The following is a 19,050-nucleotide window of genomic DNA, read 5'->3' as shown; positions in this document are numbered from 1 at the left end:
CTGACTCCAAAACTTTTAATGGTGGTGTATTTGTTGCTGAGTTTGAAAATGTGCATATTTCCCTCACAAAATTATACTGTATGACATGAAAACCAATGGAATAAAGCACATAAAATACAGTATATGCCCAAGTGAAAAAAAATCTACACCAAAATGCATTTGAAATACATTTATTTCATATAAATCCATTAACATATTTACTGACATATCGCTTGAGACTTAATGATATAATTAAACTTTATTTGAAGTACTTCTTTATTTCACTATTAGTAGTATGATCTCTGTGTAATGTCAGTCTTTGAATGCAAGATATTTAAAGTGTACCTAAAATATTCTTGCAATAGTTCCATTTTAGCGCAATCAAATATTCTTATTAGTATTTCCTTAGTTGAACCTCAGGACTACTTTCGGATAACTAAAGTGCATTGCGTATAAAATTAGTTTTTCTAATTTAGCAGACTTTTAAGTATGCCGATTTAGTATACCAAAAGTACAAGTGCAGGATATTTTTATTAAGTGCACAAATATGTAACCCTGGATCACAAAACCAGTCATAGGTCGCGCGGGTATATTTGTGGCAATAGCCAACAATACATTGTATGGGTCAAAATGATCGATTTTTCTTTTATGCCAAAAATCATTAGGATATTAAGTAAAGATCATGTTCCATGAAGATATTTTGTAAATTTCCTACCGCAAATATACAAAACATTTATTTTTGTGAGTGAATGCAGCACAATCGCGAACATAAATGGACAACTTTAAAGGCGATTTTCTCAATGTTTCGATTTTTTTTGCACCCTCAGATTCCAGATTTTCTAGTAATAGTTGTATCTCGGCCAAATATTGTCCTATCCTAACAAATGGAAAGCTTATTTATTCAGCTTTCAGATGATGTATAATCATATAATCATATTATGATTTAATCATAAAAAATACCCATGTGACTGGTTTTGTGGTCCAGGGTCACATATGTAAATGTATTTGTTGTATACTTAGAATTAAATAAATGTATTTCATGCAATATGCTTTGTTTTTCAGCTCAGAAATTCTGTGTCCCACAGCATAAAGAAAATGACAGAATTTTAATTTTGGGGGGAAATATTTCTTTAAAGGAAATGATGGCTCTAAGTGGTGGAAAATGGCACAGGAACAGGGATTCCCCAGCGACATGCTTCAGAAGAGAGATGCTAGATGAGTCTCGCTCACACTAGCCCTCCAGAAAACATCTCCCACCACTGCCCAAAGTGTCCCTTTACAGCAGTGGAAAGAAAACGTGCATGTGTGTGTCTGTGTAGTGTACATACGCGTGAGACACACAACAGATTCCTGACATGCAAAAAACAGGAAGATAAGAAAAATCAAAAAGAGGAAACAACAGTTCGAGTAGAAACGAGAGGGAGAAGATGGGGATTTCTGTACAGTGATAAAATAAAATTTCATACACTCAACTCTCTCTTCCTCCTTGTCTGTTTTTTCTGCATTATTAATGCATTCCATGTCCCTGTGCGGGCACTGCAGTAATTATGCTCGTGAAACCTTAAGAATGAACACATTTCTCTGTCTCTGTTTCCACCTCACAGAGTGACTCATATACGCCAACCGCAGCACGTATCTGACTGCCACTGATTTTTACTTAAAGCCTCCATTCATCAGCCAACATTCTTCTGTCGGGGGGATAAATAATTAACTTGTTATTTCAATTCAGTAAGGCTTACTATTAGTATTTGCAGCAGATAGATCTTAATAAGCATCTCATTACCTGTCACACCAAAAGCAATTTTTTTTAAGAATCTTACAATAATAAAGCAAGATTCATTTTTAGAAAAAAATGTGACTTGTTCTTGCCCCTGCAAAAGTCACCTCCACAATACAAGGGTGTTATGGGTGGTTCTGGGTCAAAAGAGCTCACCCCAATATGATATTCTGCTACGTCCTTAAGTGTAACTCTATGCGTTTTTTCCCACCAATTGTTTTTTTTTTTTTTTACTTAAAATTATTAGTACAATTACTAAAAAAAATTACAGAGAAACGATATCATTGAAATTACTTTCAGAATGATTTTATCCAGCTGATGAACTATAAAAACATTGACAAGCACGCGCTTAGAATAAGCAGAAAGATATCGTCTGCTGGTGTGGATGCTAATATAGTTATCATCATTATCTTTATTGTTATCGTTCTTAATGGTTTCAAATTTTATAACACACTTAACATTAAACATGCAATTGTGAAACTAACAAAAACTGAACCACACTGAAAGGACAAAATGAAAATAAAATAGAAATAAAATGAAATTCAAAAGTACAATATCCCTCAAGGTAAGATAGGTAGCATTCTGGCAGAATGTTTGATGGATATGAATGTGTAAGACACATTTTGAGAGCATGTAAAGAGCCTGATTTCCAATAGCGCAGTATTCAGTTTTTTATTCAGTAAATTTCTAATAGCACAACTGCCTTTCTAGTCTGATTCATTCTCAATAGAGTGTAGCTGAACCTTCATTAGTGCAAGAACTTTCATAAAGCAGGAATGTTGATTAAGTCAATCAATTTGTATGCATATTAGACATTTTGTTCTAATTATCTTTCTAACTCTCGTTTTAATATATTTAAATCTTCAGACAGCAGATTTGTGGAGAGTGTAATCAAGCTGTCACTGTCTTGATTCCTTAAAGCTAACATCTGCAGCACGTCTGCTACTGACATCCCAGGAAGTGTCAGGAAACGCCACATGGTTGGTGGCAAATTGGATGGGTTGAGCATATGGATGACAGGTAGCCAGACACCACCACTATTTTTTCCTCATTAAGGGACTGCTAATTTGTCTTACTAAATGCTGCAGTATGAACCACAGAAGTGAGATTGTTAAATATACCTAGTTATGTACACAGTGAAAAAATATATATAGATAAATACTGTCAGTCAGTGACTCTTTCCGCAAGTTACATTGTTATGCCAGTAGGTGGCAGCAAGATACTGTCTATATGAGCGAGTCAGTGAATCTTTCATTTAACCGATTCCTTCAAAACACTGATTCATTCAGGAAGGAAACAAGTGACTGGCTTTATCTGAAATCACATACTCTTTTGAGTAGGTACTTATTTTGAATAGGCACTTACTTTGTGGAATCTACAAAAGTATGTTCTATATAGTATAAATGTGTAGTATAAGTGTAATCCGGACTTACTACATTCACCATTACAGTATGTCATTATCATGTGACCTACCAGCGTCAGTTGTGTCGTATCACTGCCATTCATATGCACACTTCAGAATGTTGCCAGAAGTAATTGGTCATCCGGGTACTTTTTGCCTGTACTGTGAATTGCGACTTAATACTTTTGTCACATACTGTTTTTGTCGCCTAGGGAAGTATGCCAATTCGGATCCAGCCATTGTCTTTATGTGTAAGTCATTGGATGATTAATTCAGCCAATTCACTCAATAATGCTGATTAATCTGGCAACAATACAATTGACAGTCTCTTTGAATGAGTCATTGAATCATTCATCTAACTAATTTGTTCAAAAATCCTTATTATTTACTATTTGTTCAAAACACTGAACAAATCATAGGAATTAAACACCACAGTGTGTTGCTCAGAGATATGCAACAGTTCTTTTTTTGGAAATATTTTCAGTGCCATTGCTAAAACTTGCAGACTTGCAGATCTGAGTTACCCAATAATATATTTTTGTTTGCTTAAAAATAATTGGCATAATGAATAACAATGTAAACTAATTTTTTGAGTATCATTGTTATAAACGTTCCTCAAAAGCCTGTATCCTATTTGATGCTTCACATTTTAACATAATATATGGACAATAAAGTAAACTTAAGTTGCTTCAGTGAAGTTCACTCCAGTATTCATCTTGAAATATAACTAACAATATTACATTAATTCACACGTTAATTTCATAAAAATCAGTAAAGATTTTACAGCAAAAAGACATAGGTGGACTTTTTTAGAATTATACTAAAAGGCCTTTTACTTTCCAAAAAACTATCTAAAGCAAAGTTTTGATAGTGTTGATATTTGAGAAGCCTTAGAAATTTGCATATCAAATATGCTATAGTTGACTCTACAGGGTTAACTGAACTATACTGCGGGCTTGTGCATATGGCTAAATGACAGCCACAGTGTGATAAACACAATATACATGCAAATGAATCCTCATGCATATTTATGACATAATCTGATTATCAAGAAATTTTTCTGGAAGGAAACACAAACACTTGAACAAACATTTTTAAAATAGGTGACGGGGATCAGTACCTGTATGGATACATCACTGTAGGAGCCTCCAATCACTCCAGAGATTGCGAGTGGAACATCATCATGGATGGCGTAGGATCCATCCGGGCATGTGTACTCACTATCGTCCACTTTCGTTAGCGAAGCGCGTACAAATTCAAGCGACTGCTCCAGTGCGTACGTGTCCTTAGAGCAAGTGTCTAAAATGTGGGCACCTAACGTTACCCCGGGCAAAATCTGATCATCTTTATTGATCTCGTCCAGGGCTAGCAGCATTGCCTCCAGTCTCTGAATCCCTCTCTGTGCATTGATACGGCCACAGTCCTGAGCCCCCTCCCCCTTTTGATGAACAGGAAACAGGCCTCCAATCACCAGATCCCCCTCAATTATGATCTCCTTCTTGGTGATGTCAGTGTTGTAACCTGGGATAGCCAAAGCCTGTGGTGTCCTGGCCAATAGAAGCAGCAGTAGAGTGAGATGAAGCGGCCAGGAGGGACCGTGACCTCCGAAATGAGTGGACCTCTGAGCCATGGTGCACAAAGATCTAGGCGCTTTGCAGGTCAATCCCTGTTTCTTCGGTCCTCTTATGTGTTGGAAAGGGATGGTGCTCAAGCTGTGCTAAGGGAAGACTTCAGACACTTTAATGTGCATGTAAGCAATCGTAAGCAAACTCAAGCATCATCGCCATCTCCTGCTTGATCAGAATCTGTGGATCAAACAGAGAGAGAGAGAGAGAGAGAGAGAGAGAGAGAGAGAGAGAGAGCATTAGATGCTGCACTGTAATACACAACAACTGCTGTGATTTACCATTGCCCTTGGGGTTGTTTTTAACGAGAACAGTTTTCTTAGGGTGAAGAATAAGTGTAGGGTCATGTACATCCCACAATAAAAATCTAATTTGTCCTGTGCACTTTTTCATCTGTTATGTTTTTCTTCCTAAAGAAATTGTCCACCCAAAAATGAGAAATGTCATCATTTACTCACCCTCATGTCATTCCTCAAATGACTTTCTTTTTTTTCTGCAAAACATTATATGAACAAAAAATAAATAAAAAATACAATGGAAGTCAATGGGAACCAAAACTGTTTGGTTACCAACATTCTTATTTTGTGTTCCACAGAAGAAAAAAAGACAGTCATATAGTTTTGGATGGACATGAGGGTGCGTAAATGATGACAGAATTCTCATTTTGGGTGGACTATCTCTTTAATTCAATTGAGCTATGGTAACACAATTCTTGAATATTTTGTCACAATCCAAGAAGTGGTTTACATAATCCATTTGTGTTGGAATCGCATGAATAATTTCCATCTGCGTTAAGGCAGCATTGCTGAATCTGGACAGGGGATTTCTAGTTTTCAGCGTGCATTGCGTAGGACAGGATAGTTGAAATTAAGTGTTACTTCATGTATTTTTATGCAAGATGAAAAAAGTATAAACTTATTTGTACTTAATGTTCTGCTGTGTTGGCATTATGCAGCTTTTCTATCATGGTGGAGTTATCATTGAAGCGAAGACGAGTGAAGCTGGTGAAAATATTTAGCTTTTCTTAAAAAGATATTTGCTGTAAAAATGCCAGTTCAGAGGCCAGTTTCCTTATGCTTGTGCTTTCCCACCAGCACCATATTACATGTGGTTAAAATATTACATTTAACATGCTAGTATGCACTATTTCTAGCAAGAGATTTAATTGAGCTCCTAAGACATGTCTTGCTTTATTGCCATTTACTGAATTCAGTTACAAATAAAAGGCATTTGAGTAAAGTTTACAATTAAATAACTGCAAAACATGTCATGTTGATTTGAAATTCATGTTCATGTTGAATTATTTCAAATTCTTTATATCATTAATAAGAGTCCAGGACATTTATATCACATAATAGATCACACATACAAATCTGAACAGTTAATTTTAAACAATTCCATGAGCTGCAACAATAAATTTTTTTACTAAAACTGAGGAGATATTAGTATATATAGGATATATAGTCGTGAGCCACACAGATTTCCCCAAATAAGTGACTCCAGTGTAATTTGTTGTGTAGTTGAAATATCCTCATTTGGCTGCACTGATTTTCTCTGTAACTCTCAGAAATGAATTTCTCAGAATGTCTCTGTTATTCCATCAGGCGGCTGGATTTGTTAGCTTACAGCACTAGGTATGGCTTCCCTAAGGCCCCTTTCCCTCAGGATCCTGGCTAGTCCATTGAGCTTTGTTCACTTGTGTTTTGGTGTGGGTAAATACTGTGTACGTGTACGTGTGTGTGTGTGTGTGTGTGTGTGTGTGTGTGTGTGTGTGTGTGTGATCCTAGTAAAACTCTACATTATGGAGACAAAATGTCTTTGCAAGGATGGCAATATCTGAAATCCTTGTCCTTGTGGGGACATTTTTGGGTCCCAATGGAGAAAACAGCTTGTAAATCAAACAAAATTATGTTTTTTTAATTTAAAAATGCAGAAGGTTTTCTGTGAGGGTGTGTTTAAGGGGAAGGGTTAGGGGATGGAATATAGAGTCTGTAGAGAATAAAAATCGTTATGTCTATGGAAAGTCCCCATAAAACATAGAAAGTGTGTGTGTGTGTGTGTGTGTGTGTGTGTGTGTGTGTGTGTGTGTGTGTGTGCGTTTGGTTTATATTACATTGTGGGAACCAAATGTCCCCACAAGGATAGTAAAACCTGAGATCACCTCCATTGTAGGGACCAGCCAGCGGTCCCCATGAGGGAAATGGGTTAATAAACATACTAAATTATATTTTTTTGAAAATGTAAAAATGCAGAAAGTTTTCTGTGATGGGTAGGTTTAGGGGTAGGGTTAGTGTAAGGAGATAGAATATACAGTTTGTACAGTATAAAAACCATTAAGTCTATGGAGAGTCCCCACAAAGATAGTGAACCAGACGTGTGTGTGTGTGTGTGTGTGTGTGTGTGTGTGTGCGTGTGTGTGCGTGTGTGTATGTGTGCGTGTGTGTGTGCGTGTGTGAGTGTGTGTGTGAGTGTGTGTGTGTGTGTGTGTGTGTGCTCAGGGGACAGTGTGACCATTGTAGTGTAAAGCTAGCTCGTCTGAACTCATGTAGAGGATCACTATCAGACAGCTTGTAAGACAACAGCTGCTTCACACACTCACCCACTCACTCACACACACAAGTTGGGTTTTTATGTCTTATGGGGACATTCCACAGACATAAAGACTTTTATACTGTACAAACTATATTTTTCAACTCCTAGCCTACCCCTATGCCTAATACCCATCACAAAACCCCCCCTGCATTTTCACATTTTCAAAAAACATCACTCTGATTTATAAGCTGTTTTCCTCATGGGACCAAAACATCTCCCCACAAGGACATAGTGTTTTTGGATATTGCCATCTTTCTGGGGACATTTTGTCCCCATAATGTAGGGTTTTACCAGGACCACACACATAAGTGCATAAGCTTGCATATATTTGACCTTAAACAATGCAGTTACAGCATGCACATCAAAACAGAATGATTTTGTAAAATATTCCCTCTGTAGTAAGCAAATTGACCAAACAGGCCCATTTTTGTTTCTCTCCCTCTCCTTTTTTTGATCTCTCTCTCATACACAGGCATATCAATGGGGAGCATACATGCTAATTTCACACATGCTAAGAGGTGTTGAGTTTAGCTTTCAGATGCTGTGAATGATATAATTATGAGGTTTGCAGCCTCAACTCACAGAGTGTGTGAGAAGAGGGTATGTGCAGAGAGACTGCATGATAAGGTGCTTATTTACTTTTACATTACAATGACTGTACACCACTGGAATTTCAATGAGGGAAATAAAAAATAAACTACGCTGATTTAATATAAATACATACATACCACTGAAGTATGTGGTTGGAACTTCAATGGGAGAATTCACTAAGAATGAATTGCACCTGCTGATAGCATCATTTGCAGGTGTGTTCTGAATTGCTTCGGCGCCTGATTCACCAAAGGAATTATGCAAAGGTAACCAACATCTTTGAGAAATTGTCCTGAATGTAGTTTGAACAGCACAATTCCCCAGTTTGAAGGTCAGCTGAGAGTGAGAAGTTGTGGAGGATGCCGAATCAGCGGTTTAAAATGTAAAAAGTGTGTACTATATATGTGCATCTGCGATATTTGCTCAGATATAACGCTCTTCTCCATCATTCGATCATCGGATGAATACTGCTGTCATGATGAATACAAAATATACTGAAAATAACTTTCTGAAAAGTCTTCGAGAGAAAAAAAAGAGGGTTAAAGCTTTGATCCTATCTGTCAAATACGTTTGGATTAGTTTAGAGGAACATATTAGGAGGAAATTAAGAGGTTCATTTTTTTAATTACTTTTATTTTTCATTTAAATTATTATTATTTTCACATTAGACACCATAATCAGCCCTTTTTAAATTAAATAAAATTTTATAATTTTTTTACAATATTTTTTTATTTTTATTTGAAACTGGTTTGTCTTAGTGAAACACCACGTTGGAGAAATAAAGTCTATAAATAACCTCAGGGGGGAAATACATTGTAAATTACACTATTTCTTTTCAACTGGACGTGTCATAAACATCAAATGAGAAATCAAGAATGAAGAGCCAAACAACAGTTCAGATATGACCAGCAGGAGTGGCAGTTCTTTGGAATTGGAGAGTGTGTGTATCCATATCTCAACAATATATGTGTTCATCTCAGTGAGACACACACCTACTAATTAGGGTCTTCTCCCTACCCTTTGTTTCCATGGAAACTTGCCAGACAAGAATGAAAGGAGGGGGAAGAGAGAGAGAAGGAGTGAGAGAAGTGAGGCTGAAAGGGCCAATCTAGTCTGCTAGGATGGGAGTGGAGTCCCTATGGGAATTCTTGTAAAGCTGGTGTAAATTGGCTATATCTTTTTACGACATACATCCCCTGAACCGCATCTTTTAAGGATTAATACTCGCATCCCTTTGGAAACATAAAGATAATTTGAGACCGATGTTCTTCACAACAGAGTTTATTTATTGGATGATAAGCTTAAGTAATATCTGACACTATATAGGTAGAGAGAAGTATTGTGAAAGTGAGATGAGGTTCTATTGATGTCAAACTAGGATTGGGGTGTGGTATAATGTTAAAGTGCTGAAAATGCCCCATATTCGTGAACAGGAATCAGGTCTGGGGCAAATGGCAAAGCACAGTGGATGAAAACAAGGTTGGAGTCAGTATGCAAGCATGTGAGCACTATTTTTGTCATTATTTACTCACTTGCATGTCTCCAAACTTATCTCAACAACTAATCATTTTGACATTGTCTAAATAGATGCTGATAATATCAATAAAAATAATACTAGGTAAATATTTCCTCAATATTTTACTCATTTGTTTATCAGATAGCAGTTACAAATGTTCAGTTAAAGCTACACTGTGTAGGATTTTCTCCCATCTAGCGGTGAAATTGTTTATGACTGCCAATTGAATATTACATTCTAGCCCCTCCCATTCCGAGGGCGTTTCAACTCCTACAGTGGCCGTATTATTTCAAATCTGCCGGCAGTCGCGAGTAATCTCCTCTCGCATTCGTCACGGTGCCACTGAGTGTCAAAATACGAAAGGCGAAGCTTGAATTTCCAGGTATGTCCCTCTTTGGCTAATGTATTTTCAAGATGGAGGCGGAACATGGCTGCTGCCATTCGAGCGACTTGCTCGTATGTATTCTAAATGGCAGATTCTACGACAATACACATTAATGAGCACATATGATTTTGAAAGAACAAAGTGTTTTTTGCTAAGAATCAACTTAAAAAATTACACAGTGTAGCTTTAAAATATTGAAGAAACTGGCTTTTCTCGTGACCACCCCAGCTAAAGGCCAATTTATACTTCTGCGTCGAGTGTACGCCGTAGTGTACGTCGTAGGCTACACACGTAGGCGACGACGTTGTGAGCATTTATACTTCTGCGTTATGTCTGTGTTGATTTTACGATTTTTATCTCTGCAGTTACACCGCCGAAACGCTAGTTGGCGGGGGCGGGTTTTAATGTTCCACTACACATTTAATGTTTAATGTGTTTAGATTCCTTGCGGCTGTTTTGAGTTTAGGCTACTAAGCGACTGAAAGAGAGCGGATCATGTTGGAGTTGGAGCATATCGAGGTGGAAAAACAGTTAATTTTAGTGAAATTACTAAAACTAAAGGGCAAAAACGAGAGAAGGCGTCGGAGAAGATGGTACGTGCGACCCGTGAACCTGTTGACGGTTGAACCGAATTTAAAAATGATGGGCGGTGCAGAAGAACACGCCGGAAATGCGTAGGAGGAAATGTGATGCTACCAAGCCGACCAATCACAGATCTTGCGGTCCGCGTCGTCGCGACGTGTAGTTACATTTTTGAGGAGGTGCGCGTCAGGGTACGACATATGATACACGTCTATGCGTATGCTACGCCATACCTACTGCGCGCACCCAACGCAGAAGTAGAAATTGGCCTTAACAGGGAATGTTCTCAGAACTTCCCTAACATTCTGCCAAGGTTCTCTCAAAGTTATGAAAAAAACATTCTTCCAGTAACATTAATAGAATGTTCATTGAAAGTTATCTGGTCTTTAATAATGTTCTCGCAACGTTAACAAAAATATATTTTTAATATATCGTTCATGGAATGTGTTTTCTAAAACATTTTTGATGATTATTCGTCAGAACGTTTCAGAGAACATTCAAAAGTAATGTTCCCATAATATTTGCAAAATGATAAAATAGAATGTACCCTTAACATTTGCGTAACCAAAAGAAAAGAAAAAAACGTTTTGAACGTTTAGAAAAATAATATTTTCATAACTCAATGGGAACATTAGCAACTAACATTGTTAGCTGAGACAACATCTAAACGCTATAAATCTAAGTGCAAATAAGTAATAGAATATGTCAAGGCTTTTACGATTGCTTTCCACTAGGATGAGAGAACTATCTGATTTTGACACATTCTGTCAGACATTCAAGTCAGTTTCTGAACCCTTAAAATCAGGATGAAATTAGATCGATTTTGATTTAATGTTGACTTTAAGCTGTTTAGTGTATCTCCACTTACTGAGATGTCTGCATATTTACACTAGAGATATGCCACTTTGTTGTAACCGCCGTGTAACTGTGCTGAAGTGGAATATAACATTTACATTTATTCAAATTATGTAAATACTTGGCAATTAAAGACCCATAAATTTGCCTGAATATCCAGTCCAATTTTCCTCCCGTCTCGCTCTCTCTCTCCTCTCTCCACTCCTTCTCCACTATCGCTTGTATCTTCCGCTTCACCAGATGGCCTCTTCAATTTGATGCCACTGCTTTTGCCACTCTTCAAGACTTCTCCAGCCACGCAGTGTGAAGAAGCAGGGGAACTGAGAGATGCTGGCTGAGCGCGGAGGGAGAGACAGAACGCAAATAAGAGAGAAGAAGGAATGAGCAACATTAAGGAGGAGGAGGAGGAGTTGTGCAAACCCTAACAAAGTGTTAATCCATTTCAGTATTTTCAATTTCATGCTGGCAAAAAGAGCAGCATGAATATGGTAATAGCACATCTAGGAGAGAGGTCATGTTTATGTAACCGCAGAGGAAAAGGTAAGAGAGGGATTCCTTACACGGGCTCTTCTGCACTGAATAGAGAGGAGAAACTATGAAAATGAATTTTCAGATGACAAAAAAGGAAATTTCCAGGGTTTAAATCGATCCAAGAATCATGTTCTGATGCGACCAACCTGTTGCTTTATGTAAAGTAGCCCACATCACTCACAGCAGTCGAATTCTGAACACTCAATTTTAAATTCCATTTTCCACAGTTAGCCATGCGATAAATGCACATTACACACTTGCAAGCAAACGACAGCTTCTCGGTCCCCGCTACGTTTGGGCCGTGGCTGTGCCAAGTCCACCCTGGCAGTGATGAAGCTGAAAACAATAAACGGACAGAATTACAACTTCAATTTCTGCTAATCACTGGATTGCAGTACCTTTTTCGACAAGCTGACAAATGTCTTTTTAATTTGGAGCTCCAAACCACAAATCCAATTCGAACAACTCTGAGTGTGAGTAACGCCACAACCCAGCAAGCACGTTATTTGATAATCATCCAAAGAGTCGGTGGCTGCAGTCCAAATGAGGTTTTGAACACCTTACTCAGGGCCCTTTGAGCGGCCACATCATCAACCATTTGAAGGGGAATTGCAATCAAGTGTGTACAACAGCTTACTCCAAGGGGACAAAACGACTGTTAGAGAACACTTTCTGGAAATGAGACCAGGAAACAATCCAATGATTATCTTCACAGATTACTCGATTGCGAAATATGTCTACTTCAAAAGCCCTAAATGAAATCATTCATTTTTATTAAAGTCAGCATGAAAGTTGCGATTGTCTTTTCTTCTCAATTGTGAGTGACGTAACTCCAAGTGAAACTAGAACAAGAAAAAAATGTAGGCCGGGACAGTCATTGTTGTTCCAAAACTGTATGAGTTTCTTTGTTCTGCTGAACACAAAAGAAGATATTTTAAAGAATGTTAGTAATCAAACAGTTGATGGCACCCATTGAACTCCATAGTAGGAAAAATAAACACTATATGGAACTCAGTGGCTACCATCAACTGTCTAGTTATCAGCATTTTTTTAACAGAAGAAATTAACTCATACAGGTTTGAAACAACTTAAGGGTGAGTAAGTGATTTTGGGGTAAACAGTAAACTAACCCTTTAAGTTCACAAAATGGCCTGAATCGGTCAAGCTGGAATCGATTGTTGGTAACAACTCATTTACCCAGTCCCTTAGTCGGATATTACTTTCAGAGTCCATGGCAACCAAAAAGCCTATGAGAGAGAGATAGTTTTAATGGTAAACACTCATTGCGAGTATTTGTTGATAATTTGAGACAAAAAAAAAGGCTACTTCAGTAATATTAATAATAAAAGCCAAGCAAGTGCAAGTAGTAACAAATAAAAACACTAAACATATATTACTCTACTACTCTAGTAAATGTTTTTTTTTTTTTTTTTTAAGCTGAGTATAAGATGCTTGAAGTATAAGTTCACCCAAAAATTAAAATGGTGCAATTTGCTGCAAAAATCTTTTACTCATCCTCATGTGTTTCCAAACCTGTGACTTACTTTCTGCTGCTCAACAAAAAAGAAGATATTTTAAAAAGAAATGTCCCCTTTCTAAATGTCAGGAGTCCAACTGTTCAAAATATCTTCTTTTGTGTTCTGCAGGAAAAAAAGAAGACTAAGGAACGACACGAGGGTGAGTAAATAATGACAGAACTTTCACTTTTGGGTGAACTATGCTTATAAACTGAACTTTACTGTTAGATTTGGCTGTTTGAATGAGAAGATGTTTTAAAGGAAAACACAGTTTAAAATACTTCCAAATAGGCCCTTTATCAGCTTAACTTAATGCCACCGTGAAAAAGGACTTTACAGGGATGCACTGCAACTTGATCTGATTTATGGTATCTGACAATATAACAATAAAACAAAATACTCATTACAGTTCTCCTTTAAAGCTTAAAAAGGTGCATTTTAGAGAATGTAAGAGAATGATCCTGACTTTTTCACATGGGGTACTTATTATCAGATCACAGTAAGAGACAAATAAAATTTAAATAATACCCATCCAGTACAGCATGAAGGAGACAGGAAACGGCAATTAAAATGCTGCCAATCAAATTCCCCACACACACCGAACTACTGTGAATTCAACTGCAGAAAAGATGAAGAGATTTCTCGGTTGCAAAAAGGGATTTTCACTCAAATGTTCAGCTTGTATATGCAATATATGCTTCACTCTTCATCACTTTCTCTAATTATTGTCTGTAGTGTCTTTTACAAATGCAAGGAGGACTTAAGGAAATCTTCTCCTCTGCATTCTATAGGGTCTCTCCTTTCCCTCTCTAAACTTGTTCATTATTCATGTCCCAGTCACTGGAGACCTGTGAGATGCTGCATACAGGGTTTCCCTTTTGCCTTTAAATACTTTAATGCAACCCTAATACATCACTTTATGTATTTATCTGACACATACAGTACTCCCGGGAGTGTGAGTGAATGGTTCTTTCTCCCTCTTGGAAAAAGTACACAGCATAGACCCACTGTGATTAAAAACCAATCCATGCCTACATTTAGTTCTAAGCATTTGCATTTGTTTTAGTTTTCCTCCCTTTCTATTAGAAGCACACACAAATATACACACACGTTCCCTATTGCACGGATGCACAACGCACAAAAGACACACAGATCCTCCTGTCTCTGTGCACGAGTCTCTCCTGGGATCTGCATGGTCACAGAGATTCTCTGGAAGTCTTTTACCAGATGCTTGACAAGAAACACACACCATCTGCTATCAAATGTGTCTGATGCATTCCAGAGGATCTTAGCATTACCTCAGACAGCCATAGTGAAAATTAAGACATTATTCACTTTATAACTTTTACCGCAAAGTGTTCAGTTGATGTTCACAAAGTGGTGACAAAAAGCTGCGACAGTATAATGCTCTATGGTGTAAATGCCATTGCACAGGGCAAATATCATTGATTCAACATTGAATCAGTGTTGAATCAATGATCTTTGCTATTTGTGGTAAGTTAAACACCACAAGAATGCACAATTTACCATACTGTGAAGAAGTGGGTTATATTCATCATTCAGTTCTCACTTTGTCCATAAAGTTTAGCATAATAAAACCAAACTTTATTATGCTATTAAGAGATAAGAGTGAATTAATTTACCCCATTTCATTCAACAATCATTTAATCTGTTAATCATGTGGTAGATTAATAAAATGATGAGTGATTATCCAAGACATGATAAGATGGATATCTATTTAATGAAAACACTCGCTAAATTGATATGCCCATTGTCTTCTTGAGAAATCAGGACCAAGAGAGTCAATGCAAAATGTATTATCTATAGCTTTACTTAAAAGCAGGGTAGGGGATTTGTTATGCTGGATGATAGTCTCTTCACATCCTGATAGCAATCACTAAGTTAAGTGGTCTAAATGTATTTATATGTATATATATCGTCTGTGGAACACGTAGGACCATAAAATGCAATTCATTCGGTCTGAATGCAATCATTCGATGGCCTATCTGGCTGTCAACATATGTATTTCCATACCTCTGCGCACCTGCTCACACAGACATTACACGTCATCAGTGAGTTTCATGCTGTGCAGAGTTAGACAGACGCCAGTCACCGAGCACCGCAAGCGAAACCCGTGGCGTTATACTCGGAGTGGTTTGTGACTCGAATTTATGTGTTTCAATGGCAACACTATCAATGCCGGAATGAATCTGCAGCAGTCAGGTGGAACAGGCCAGTGCTCTTTAAGTTGTTTATGTTCATAATTATTGTAATGTTATGTGCTTTAAGATATGACCGCTGTCTCTCGTCGTGACGCTTTGCTCCCTGCTGCACGTGTTCATGTGTTTCGGAGGAGGAATGGTTTTGGAGACGCTCTGAAGGGAGGGTGGGATCTTATATACTTTACTATATATACTTAAGGCAACTGAGGCATTAGTATACCATCATAGAATGTTTATTAATAAACATTTGAGTGATTCTAAGAACATAAAGTTGAGTTACTGAGTTCAAAAGGAAAAAAAGCTAATTGGCTCTAAACATCCATATACAAAATCTTTTTGCTCTTTGTATCACACTTTCAAATTACTATCTGTAGTGTCTTTTACAAACACAGGACATAAGCAAAACGTATTCTCTACATTCTATATGGTCTCTCCCCATCCTCATGTTGTTTCAAATCACTACAAAACATTACTCATCTTGATTTATGTTCCACAGATGAAAGAATAGAGGTTTGGAACGACATGAGGAAGAGGGAGACCATGCCAACTCCATGCAGAAAGGTCTCCCAACTCAGCCAGGACTTGAACCAGGAACCTTCTTGGTGTGAGGTGACTGTAGGCTACTCACACTTAGCCACTGTGACACGCTACTTTACACCTCCATTACTTTTACTATCTTTGTTGATGTAACCTATCAATCACTCCCACAGCAGATTAATCTCACAAGCGGTTAATCTATTTCCAGCCAAAGACACTTGTCAGCATCTGTGACTTATCCACCACCGTAAATTCTTCTTGTCGTCCAGTCGAAAAAGCCATTAGATGAACTCTGTGTTAGCAATTCTCACTTTTATTGTGGATCAATTTTCAGTGTGGTTGTGTTACTTGCAGATAAGGAGGCACTTACATGCAATTGTGGTGATAACGCAGCTTTGCCGTGCTCACAGAGGCATCTCCACTTTGCTGGATCACTGAGACCTGAAGAATTGACTTTTATTTATCTCTTTCTCACTCTCTTTTACACTTTGCTGGATCACTGAGACCTGAAGAATTGACCTTTATTTATCTCTTTCTGACTCTCTTTTACACTATTTCTCTTTTATATATATATATATATATATATATATATATATATATATATATATATATATATATATATATATATATATACATATATACGTGCAGACACGTTAAATACTGTAGTACTGATTAGGCTATATTAACAAATAACATATGCACATATTCGACCGATTCCTAACGGTTATTGATTCACTAAATAGAACCGACTCAAAAGAGTCATTGGATCGAGAATCGGACTATCTCTACAGTACGTATTTCAGTTCGCATCGACAAAACAATGCACGTTCGAGCACCGTTAACGGAATCGAATGAAAATCATTCTGTTTGGGTGTTAAAAAGGAACCCTTTTCATTCCAACCTTTCTGAGCAGAGACTTGCGTGTTGGCGAGATTCTTGACTCTCGCGCAAGTCTTCACAGGATAGGCTATAAGAGCATGCCCGGCACGAGCTTGAATTATTTAAACTAACCAGCCTAACGGTTGTTCGCCTCTGTTTGAGTTTCTGTTATTTTTAAACCACAGATTGTTTTGGGATGACCTCCCTGCTCGCCAAAAGCCAAACACATATAGTGGTCGTCGTTACATGTATTAATTTCCATCTTGATTGTATTTAGTGCCTTAATTCTTAACACAAAAATGGGCGAAAACATCGATGATTATGGCATCATGTAATTTTAGGAGACAGCAGACGTGGGCAAGCCTGCACATTGTGATAGAAGGCTAGCCTAGATACAACCATGTATGATTTTAAACGTTTCAGAGAGGGCGATCAAAACCAAGGGCATGAACAAACACCATTATTACCGTGGTTCGAGAGCAAGGTTAAACTTGAATGGTTAAAAAACACCAGGGACATAGCCACTTTTCTAACAGTTAGGCTAGCCTACCACTCACTCCTCACCTGGGTTAAAAACAACAATCACAACACTGTAAAAACTCTAAAGAAACAAAAAATGTTTTACAGAAAAAAACCTTTTAATTGGTACCCATACAACAGCAAAAGGATATAATATGAATCCGAATAGATATTTTACTTTAAAATGTTATGAAAACTGTTTTTAGAAGTAAGAAGTATGAATTAGCCTATATTTACGGACAAAATGTAAGGTAAAACGTATAGCCCATATACAGCATAGCCTTCTTATAGGCTATTTCTAAAATGATATATCATGTAAATAATAAGAAAATGTTTACAGTTACAATGTATGTACACACTTGTATACTTTATTATGTTGGTCAATGTCTTAATTCTAAATCAAATGTAATTTAAGCTATTTTTATTTTTATAATGCAACTAAATATGTCTAAATATGTAGGCTAATACTTCATAATAAGTATCTCTACGTTTCAGGGTGGTGTGAATAATCGACAAGCTTTGAAATTTAGCCTTTAATAAACATTTGTCACGCAAACAGCGTCAACAAACTTGTGATATGTTAATCTGAATCTATCCACTGCTTTTTTCACTTCGCGAAACTGTTGAACATACCGCAACAAACCACATTTTATACAAATAAAGTTAGAATGGTTACATGCTTTCCATACATCCACAGTCAGAGAGATGCGTTTAGAGACACACCCCGGAGCGGGAGTGTTTTGCTATTCAAAGCAATATGTGATGAGATGTTACCTGTGCGATTGTTTATCTGATCTGACGCTTGCTTTTATTGCCTTCTTGAAAACGTCTGAAACCGAAATCCTTATGCAAATGCAAAGCCAATGCAACACATTTTAATTTAAAGGACATTTATTTTTAATATTAGCCTATTATTGGTATTTCTTGATTGTGTCAGGTGTCAAAATGTAATGCGTGTTTTTAACCAACTGTAAGCAACGCTAAGTTTATTCCTGTCTGCATTGGTCGTACTATCCGATTTCCTGAAATCACATAAGACACATTGATTTCAACAGATTAGATTCAGATGATAACAGTCTTACCTGACCTGTCCAGTTCAACTCTGATCGACAGATTCCAAGCGGATCTACTTGAAGACATCCGGTTATAAGTCCGTGTATTTTCTTCGTATCCTTGGTGACAGTTTCGTATTGCTCTAATGTTGCATTTAAAATATATGGCTGAATTCCAGCAGTGGAATCCAGATTTTATTCAGCGGGTGAAGTTTTCGTTGAGCGCGCGCCTCGGAGACGCTGTGCGCGCGTGGAACTGTCCGTGGTACTGAAAAGGCGTCGCGCGCGTCATTGGATTCCTTGAGAATTTTTGCCCCCCTCGACTGAATTACCCTCAAAACGCAAAAGAATACTCGTTTCACTATGCACAAACACTTTTTAATACTAAATATTACAGAGAGTTGAAGAAATACATTTGAGAGTCACAGCTTAACCTTTTTATGCGCAAGTTGACTCTAAGAGAGCGTGTGCTCTGATATAAGAATAGAT

At 37.4% G+C, this 19,050-nt stretch overlaps 1 protein-coding gene across 1 annotated transcript in view; it reads right to left on the bottom strand.

The window, feature by feature from the left end:
* The window catches only part of grm2a (glutamate receptor, metabotropic 2a), a 43,082-nt gene extending 24,251 nt beyond the window's left edge, over positions 1-18,831 (bottom strand). Inside the window, exons 1-2 of the mRNA XM_084129804.1 lie at positions 18,592-18,831; positions 4,279-4,963 (exon numbers count right to left, since the gene is read on the bottom strand). Of these exons, the coding sequence (XP_083985930.1) occupies positions 4,279-4,788 (510 nt within the window). The 5' untranslated portion in view covers positions 4,789-4,963; positions 18,592-18,831. The remainder of the gene's footprint in view (positions 1-4,278; positions 4,964-18,591) is intronic.
* Between the last annotated feature and the right edge of the window lie 219 nt (positions 18,832-19,050).

The sequence above is a fragment of the Abramis brama genome (genome assembly GCF_963993115.1).
Source record: "Abramis brama genome assembly, chromosome: 11".
NCBI classification, from domain to species: domain Eukaryota; kingdom Metazoa; phylum Chordata; class Actinopteri; order Cypriniformes; family Leuciscidae; genus Abramis; species Abramis brama.
This window is presented reverse-complemented; position numbering and strand designations above follow the sequence as displayed.